At 34.5% G+C, this 9,152-nt stretch overlaps 1 protein-coding gene across 1 annotated transcript in view; it reads left to right on the top strand.

Moving 5' to 3' along the window:
• LOC106878983 (transcriptional repressor scratch 2) overlaps window positions 1–9,105 on the top strand; it is a 37,737-nt gene extending 28,632 nt beyond the window's left edge. Inside the window, exon 2 of the mRNA XM_014928361.2 lies at window positions 7,905–9,105. Within this exon, the coding sequence (XP_014783847.1) occupies window positions 7,905–8,650 (746 nt within the window). The 3' untranslated portion in view covers window positions 8,651–9,105. The remainder of the gene's footprint in view (window positions 1–7,904) is intronic.
• Window positions 9,106–9,152: the final 47 nt, after the last annotated feature.

Here is a 9,152-nt window from a genome sequence, read left to right as displayed (position 1 = left end):
TGTGATACTTTTGTATGATAAAACAATATTTAAAACAGCATTTCTTTACAAGAATTTAACGTCCACTTGCATTGATTAGGGTACCTCTGCACTCACTCTACCTCCCTCTTGTATTTTTCAAAGCTGAAAGCTCCAAAATCTTCTGTAAGGAGGTCTGGGGTCACAAAGGGAAAGTGAAGACTTACGTCCTCTAGATCAGTGACATAATATTTCATAAGATCCATTCGAAATATGTACTGTTTATTTGTGGTGGTGGTGGTGGTGGGTGGGGAGGCTATTTAAAATGTGATCCGATTTTCTGCACTCAGAAATTTGTTTGGTTATTCCTCGTGTGTATCGTATAGGTGTCATAGATCTTTGTTATCTTGCGAACGGATTTGGGTTTCCTTGTCACAAGGGTGGAGACTGGTTCCTTCTCAACAAGTACAGGCTCTTCTTCATGAGTTCTTCCTCAGCGAAGAATATCTTCTTTTCACAGACGTACCCTGCGCCGTGTTTTTTAATGGCTATTTAAAAAAAAAAATTTGTTTTTTTATCGGGACTTTTTCAGCATTTGATGAAAGCAGCTTCCCCTTAGCTTCATCTCGGCCCCGTCCTTTTAACTAGATTGAGTAGTACTACTATTAAGTGAGTGTTTCCTGCCGTTTAGTTTTAGCTGTTATTCTTGTTATGGGTGAACTTTTTTCTTATCTTCACTGGTTGACATTAGAGATGGGTTTCATTCTTCTCATCGTATGCTCCAGGCAATGATGGAGTAATTTTAATATGTTGATTTATGTATTGTGCCTCGTGTCGCCTTAGGTTCTGAAACCTCAGCGAATTGCTATGGCTGTTATTGCTTTTGTTCATTTTTGACTTTCTGCGTAGGAAATATTTCAACAGGTTTTACTTCCACATGAATAGCAGCTGGGCCATCTACCTTTGATGCTGAGTTTTAAGGCCTCCCTTTCATCACCTTCCATAGAAATCTTCGTGGGATTTTTTAGTAGTCTTTTGGGGTTACGAGGACTTGTAGTCCGCGGTAAAACCACTCGACTAGATATCCTCAAAAGCAATGGCTGCACTGGTCATCTGCTCATACTGTTTCACGAGGTTGACCACTAACGAAAGATCGAGATTGCCACCGATGTCTCTGACAGTGATTCCGTGTTCTTTTTTTCCCTAATACTGAATGACCTTCTTGTAAGTAGGCATATCCTATAAAATCTGGGTTTGCACTTTCACTCCACCCTCTAGTTTAAAGATGACACATTGTCATGCATTCTTCCTCCTCAATAAAGGAAAGGCCATTTAAATATCTGCCAGGATTCTTTCCAGCTCTTAGCTGGAACAAGGAAAGTTCCTGTGGCTTTGACATAGCACAGATAAGTCACTTTCCACCTTTTAATATTTCATAAAAGTGGAGTTCAGATTCCGCTGAAGTCGACTTTACCTTTCATCCTTTCGGAGTCGATAGAATAAGAACCAGTTGAACCTTGGAGTCGATGTAATTGACTTACACCCTCCCCTGAAATTGCTGGCTTTGTACCAAATTTTTAAACTAATATTTCTCAAGATCTATTCGAAATTCGAACTATAATGAATTATAGTAGATTGGTTCCTGTCTTGCGCACAAAATGCTTCCAAGCTCTTGTTCTAACATCAAAAATGTTTCATATTAAAGGTCTCATTGTGCCAAAGGAGATGTACAAAAGATAGCTTTTCGATATCCCTATTTACATCCGATGCAGTAAAAGCATGCCTATTGTTGTTGGTATTTTTTATGTCAAAGGTATTGCCCATTATGCTGAATTTTTCTGTTGGGTTGCTATCATTTTCAAATTTCCAGCCATTTGATTGAGTATTCATTTACATATTTTTTTGCATTTTGCTTTCTTATATTTATCGCTTGTTTTACTTTGTATACTATAATCTTTTTGAGGGGTGGATCCGAGAAAACAAAGCATTTTACCTGAACGCTAGAATAAAAGGAACTTGTCTAACCCTAGTTAGGGGTAAACCTTCCAAAATGCTCAAAAGACATCTCTGTATGAAATAAAATCCAAAATGAAAATTACTTCCTTCAGTTACTCTTGCAAAACTGCAAGATATATCGCAGAAGATACTGCGAAATATAACGCACATTAAGCCGAAGTCTATAGCAAATAATGATGATGATGATGACAATGATAATAATGATTTCAAATTTTGGCACAAGGCCGGTAATTTCGGGGAAGCGGATAAATTGATTACATCAGCCCCAAGGCTCAACTGGTACTTATTTTATCGATCCCGAAAGGATGAAAAGGCGTAAAGACAGACGAAATGTCTCTAAGCATTTTGTCCGACGTGTTAATGATTCTGCCAGCTCGCTTCTTTACTACTACTACTACTACTACTACTACTACTACTACTACTACTACTACTACTACTACTACTACTACTACTAAGATTCGTTTCAAATTTTGGCACAAGGCCAGCAAGTGTAGGGGAGAGGGTTTAGTCGAATGCATTAACTGCAGTATCTGACTGGTATATGTTGCTACATGCAAAACATAAATACAAAACAAAATAAATGTAACATACAATTTTAATACTACACTCTCAAAAGACAATACTGCACATATTATAGTTGCATATAAAAACAATTTTACATTTAACCGCAAGAAAACTTAATACCTTTTACTAGATTACTTATTCATTTTTACAAGGAAAATGTTGACAATAATATTTTATTGAAGCATTGAAAGAGAATGACGTTAGATTACCTAGCGATATTTACATACCTATTATATTTACATACCTATTATAAGTAGTTATAATATGAAATATCAGAAAGGAAATAATAGCTATTTAGGAAAATACGTTTTACTGAATATCCGATAAAGATCAGACTATTCTTGCCATAGGGACGAGAATAGTCTGATCAAGAATAGCATGTCAAGCAAAAATGAAAATAAATATAGCCACTAGAGCAATATTTATTTTCAATTTTAAGTTATTGGGACTGCAATAAACCAAATAACTAATAACAAAACAAAACAAAACAAAACAGTTCTTGAAACTTTTTTTTGTGTGTTTGAACAGTGTCATTGTTTTTGGTTGGTTGTTTTAAGCATCATACAACAATGTTAGAGTGAAAGAATGTATTGTGTCAAATTTGAAGCCATAAACATAATTAATTACCAGAATAAGAAAATAACAGAGGTCAAAGCTGATGTAATTTGAACAAATGAAAATATACGTGATCTAAATTCCACCAGTAGTAAGTATATCCTAAAGATATTAGAAATACATGATGGTGATGTGAATAACAAATGAAGAAACTGAAGCAAATAACAAATATGCTATGTAACGTCATCACCAGTAACAACAAATAATTATATTTTCATGAGAAAATGAAAAGAGAGCACTGTAGGATTTGATACAATAAACAGAATGAAAGAATAATACAAACTATCAGCTTCAACAGGTTGAGAGAAAAAAAAAAAAAAAAAAGAAAGAAAAACCCAAAGGCAGATAGCTTTGCCATAAATAGAATCAAACAGTAACCAATATAAAATTTGACGTCATATCTAAAACAAAGAAACGATCGATTTTAATGATATTACTAGCGGAACGATAAATTGGTATTGTTAGTAAAACGCTAAAATATTATCATAACTAGAAGATATATAAAATGCAAGGCCATAATTAGAATAAAAGAATACGCTTCATCACGTATTCTGATTTTAAGTTTTACGAAAATAAGAAAATGTCTATCGTCAGTTTCACCATCATTGTTGTCTGAGTGAAGGAAATGGCCGACGTTAATATATAAATTATGTTCAGTTCACCAATATGGTCAATATTAAATCTTCCATAATATTCAATATATCGATTAGTTCTACAATCGATAAATCATATGATAGTCGATCAGTTCAGCGATTTTTAGTCTAGTATGTTAAATAATTATGAGGTTATCCTATTATCATATGACCTTCCCGAGAAGTTTGTTTTGCAAACAGACTATTTTCCTTCTTTATAATAACTTTGTATATGAATGTATTTGCGTGGACACGGATGCCACTATGAGAATATCTTTTGATATATGTACTTGTGGCTTGTGCATATTAGCGTTGAATGATTTATTATTTGAATCTGATTATACATACAAACACATGCACGTGCATGCGCGCACACACATACACACACATACACACACATACACACTCACACACACGTGACTAAATAACAAAATATATATCTATGTGTTGACTATGTTTATATGAAAATGTGTGATTTATGGTTTAGCATACATGTACGGCCAGATAAATTAAACTTAAAACTAATGATAAAAGCAAGAGATTCGTAGTTAACCGAGTCGATACAGCATCGAAATTCTGGTTTAAGGATCGACTCTTTATATTCCATCACCCATTAATATGTAGTGCCCTTAGCTATTGTTCAATTAACACAGCTATAAATAAATACATCACAAAGACAACACCCACTATAACCACTGGTTAATTTAATTGTAATATACGCAGTTAAATTAATTAGTGTTGCGTCAGTTTACATTGCTGGTTTTATTTCTTCTGTTTGACTTGGACTAAACTATTGAGAAATAAATCAAGGAAGTAACATTTATATCGTCACGATATTCTTTAGAAAGTAACCAAACCTTCCTCATATTACACCTGACGTCTTTTAAAAAGTGATACATTGGTTAATGTGGTCTTAAGATAGACTATAAAAAAAGTACAGGACGGTTACTGCTGGAACTTCATTGCTCATTGATCTGATCGATCAGTGTTGATTTGTGGCTAATAAACAAAGACCTTTTAGTGTATCGTCTCCAAAAGATTTTAAATTGACAAGATTAATAGGATACTGATTTCCGCTTGAAACTTTCAGTGTAAAAGACTTAAGAAATAGAATTAGAGCAGCTCGTATTTAGTTGTATTTACCTTCGAGCTGGTTTAAAACTTTCTCACAATTATTAAATAAATTTCTAATATGGATGGGTATTTTAATCTTGATTTACTTTCGAGAGCAAGGAATTCCTGATTTCTAAAATAACGCAGCCGAACAGGTATTTTGTTGTTAGGACATTTTTGTCTGATTTTAAGGTTTTTATGCTGAATCTAAAAATGACATGCATTTTTTTTTTTTACCATTATGTCTAGATTTCAAGATATCCAAACCTCGCAATCATCAGTGGGTGATAGGCATGGACTTTAAAATTTTTTCCTGGGGCAGCAAAGTGGATACACGAAATATCTATGCTTTTTATGTATGTGGGACAGACATTGGGTGATCAAAGAATGACCGCTGAAAATATTAGTTTCAGGGTGATTTTACATGGTTGAAGAACCTTTAGTTCAACTGGGAAAAACCATCATACCTCCATTCCATATCAAACTCAGCATTATGAAGCAATTTGTTAACGCTCTGGATAAAGTTGGACCATACTTTCACTATATCTGCAACATATTTCCCAGTCTGAGCAGTGAAAATATAAAAGCTGGAGTATTTGATGGGTCTCAAATAAGAAAATTAAAAGATGGGAACTTTTTAAATTCAATGAATTGCATTGAAGTAGCATCATGGAATGTATTTGAAATAGTTTGTAAATGACTTTCTGGGTAATAAGAAACTATGCCGAAATAGTTGACAACATGCTGGAGAACTTTCAAAAGTTGTGTAGCAAATATGAACATAAAGCTGCACTATCTCAGTCGTTATTTCCTGAAAATCTCAGTAACGCAAATGACAAACAAGGAGAACGTCTCTATCAGAACATAAAATCAATAGAACAAAAGTATCAAGACAGATGGGACCTGCTTATGCTGGCGGATTATTGTTAGAACTTGGATCATGACCTGACTGAAGTGCAGCACTCAAGAAAATCATTCAAATACAAATTCATGGGAAATTGGGCATAAGCTGATGTAATTTGTTTGTAAAAATTTTGAGAATTTTACTAGTTTTTCAGTAGAATTTTAAGAAAACATTCTGGTTTTGAACAGAATGTATGTTTGTACGTTATGCTTCGTTCTTCATAAGCTGTTTGTTGAAAAAAACAAAACAAAAAAAAAGAACAAAACAAAAAGCAATGAAATATGGATATAGTGTCTTAAAATCTAGTCATTTTCAGATTCAAAAACCCCTAGTTCAGGTCAAAATTTTTTGATAATAGAGAACATGAAAAATTGTTTCGTTGGCCTGTGTAATCGACATCGTTTTCAGTTGATATATATTATCATGGGATATGTTTCATGGGTAAATACATACAACTCTATCAATATGTATATTATAAATTTAACTTTATTCATGATATTGAGTAACCCTGTCAGTAAATATTCCATTGTTATTCTTAAACTAGCTTTAAAGTGATAAACTCAAATTACACACACACGCACCACACACACACACACACACATACACACACACACACACACACACACACACACACACACTCACACACACATACACGAACACGTATCAATCATTGAATAGGTCAATTTTTACCTTAACTGAATCATGTGACTGCTTTTGGATTTCACAGTAAAACAAAGTGAATATCTTCACTTTGATGATCCTTCATCAATGAAAATCACCTAAGTTCAAACACGAATGCTTGTATCCAATATCTAACAACAGTACACAATTGTTATAGATAAAAAACAAACTCTCAAAAGATAGGAGGCTAGAACTGATGCAAAAAAGGACAATATCGTGGCTTAAGCTTGAAACGGGTAGACGGGATAATGTGCCAAATATCGTGTTTGTGCAGTAACGCATTCGTGCAGTGTAAAAACGCTGCTGTCAATATTGGCTATACACAATACTCCGATAATGCTCCGGGAGGCAGTCTTAATGATATATTACCATGTTGTGATGCTGCGTGGCAATGTGCCAGCGTTTGAGATGCTACGGAGTTTGCAATGGAAGTGCTTGCTATGTAATTAAACAGGATTATCCATTCAGCAATTGCTTTGCGCTTATTCTAATTTTACAAATGTTGCAATGACAGTTTAGTTATTTATATATTTATTTTCACATTCTCTTCCATATTTATTGAGTGTATTTTACACTAAATATTCCAGTTAATTATTAAGCATTTATGTTTCATACGTTCCAAATATTTCTTTGGGGTTTTGCCATATAACTGAATTTTTTTATTATATATTTTCCGATTTGACACTTACTGTGGTTAGCGTGAAGGCATATTAATTCATATAATTTATTTTAAATGAAATATACGTGTCGTGAATGTGAAGCAATATTTCAATAGGAACTGTCGATTCATTATATGTGACTTTCAGTATTATCAAGGGGTTGGTATATTTCCTAGTTATAAATCTAATATTCGATCCAATTGGAAAATACTGTTTTGGTTGCTAAAGATAGGAGTGGGTGAATTTTATTCGACGATAACGTTAACAAGTGTTTATGAAGTTAGACAGATGCAAGGAATAATATAAAACTAATGTAGTTATTGCAATATTGAAATGATGATAAAGTCTTTCTGTCTGTCTGTCTGTTTACCTACCTACCTACCTACCTACCTACCTACCTACCTACCTGCCTGCCTGCCTGCCTGCCTGCCTACCTACCTACCTACCTACGTATGTGTGTATGTATATATGTATGTATGTATGTATGTATGTATGTATGTATCTGTCTGTCTGTCTGTCTGTCTGTTTACCTACCTACCTACCTACCTACCTGCCTGCCTGCCTGCCTGCCTGCCTGCCTACCTACCTACCTACCTACCTACCTACGTATGTGTGTATGTATATATGTATGTATGTATGTATGTATGTATGTATCTGTCTGTCTATCTGTCTGTCTGTCTGTCTGTCTGTCTGTCTGTTTACCTATATTCTTTCATTCCTTTATGCGTTATTTCATTAAACTGTCTCTTTTTATACTTGCAGGCTATATACACGATGTCCTCTCTACTTCCCTATTGCAAAACGGCTTACAGAACAGCTTGCAGAACACCTTACAAAACAGCTTGCAAAATGGCTTGCAGAACGGCTTGGAATCTGAAAAATCCTTTGGAACTGATTCATATGGAGAGCCTGAACCCGAAGAAGACAGCCCCATGACAGCTGACAGTGTGGATGATCTTCGAGATTCTAGCTGCAGTCCAACAGCTTTGACTATTGGTTATACCTATGACGCTTTCTTTATCAGTGATGGACGTTCTCGTCGGCGGAACGCATTAGGTATCCCTGAAAAAGTTAGTCGGCAACGATATACCTGTAATGAATGTGGTAAAAACTACGCTACTTCCTCGAATCTATCACGCCACAAGCAGACTCATCGTAGCCTAGACAGCAAACTGGCGAAAAAGTGTCCGCATTGTCAAAAAGTTTATGTGAGCATGCCCGCTCTGTCAATGCACATACTTACTCATGACCTGAAACATCAGTGCGATGTCTGTAGCAAAGCGTTCAGCCGACCATGGCTCTTGCAAGGACATATGCGCTCGCATACCGGCGAGAAACCGTTTGGATGTGCTCATTGTGGCAAAGCTTTCGCTGACAGGTCTAATCTTCGCGCTCATATGCAAACACATTCTGCATTTAAGCATTTCAAATGCAAAAGATGTGACAAGTCGTTTGCACTGAAATCTTATCTGAACAAACACTACGAATCAGCTTGTTTAAAGGAATGAATAAAACATAGAAATGAATGAAATATATATATATGAAGTGCTTCAAATTAACAAGATATGAAACAACAAAAACACTTTCACAACAACAATAATTGAAAGTTATTTACATTTTTTTTCTGGCATTATTATATGTAATTTGGATGGAGATTAATACTACAATATATTCTGAAAATTTCCAAACGATAATGAAAACGCACGTGCACACATACGCGCGTACGCGTATCACACAAACATGCGCATGTACACACATACACATACACAGTAAAATATTTTCATTCAAAGGAAAAAAAAAACAAAAATGATATAAAATACAAATTCGAAGCAGCAATAACGTACCAAAGAATTATATTTCTCTTCATTTCAGGTAAAATAAAATAAAAATTCTTTTTTAATCGAACAAGCGAAAAGAATAAGAATGAAAATACAAAACTAACTCAACTGCTGTCTCCAATATATATATGTATATCTGTATATATTTATATACATGTATATATATATATAT

Source organism: Octopus bimaculoides, chromosome 5 (assembly GCF_001194135.2).
Source record: "Octopus bimaculoides isolate UCB-OBI-ISO-001 chromosome 5, ASM119413v2, whole genome shotgun sequence".
Classification (NCBI taxonomy): Eukaryota; Metazoa; Mollusca; class Cephalopoda; order Octopoda; family Octopodidae; genus Octopus; species Octopus bimaculoides.
The sequence above is the reverse complement of the archived record's forward strand: the minus strand, read 5'-3'. Positions and strand labels throughout refer to the sequence as shown.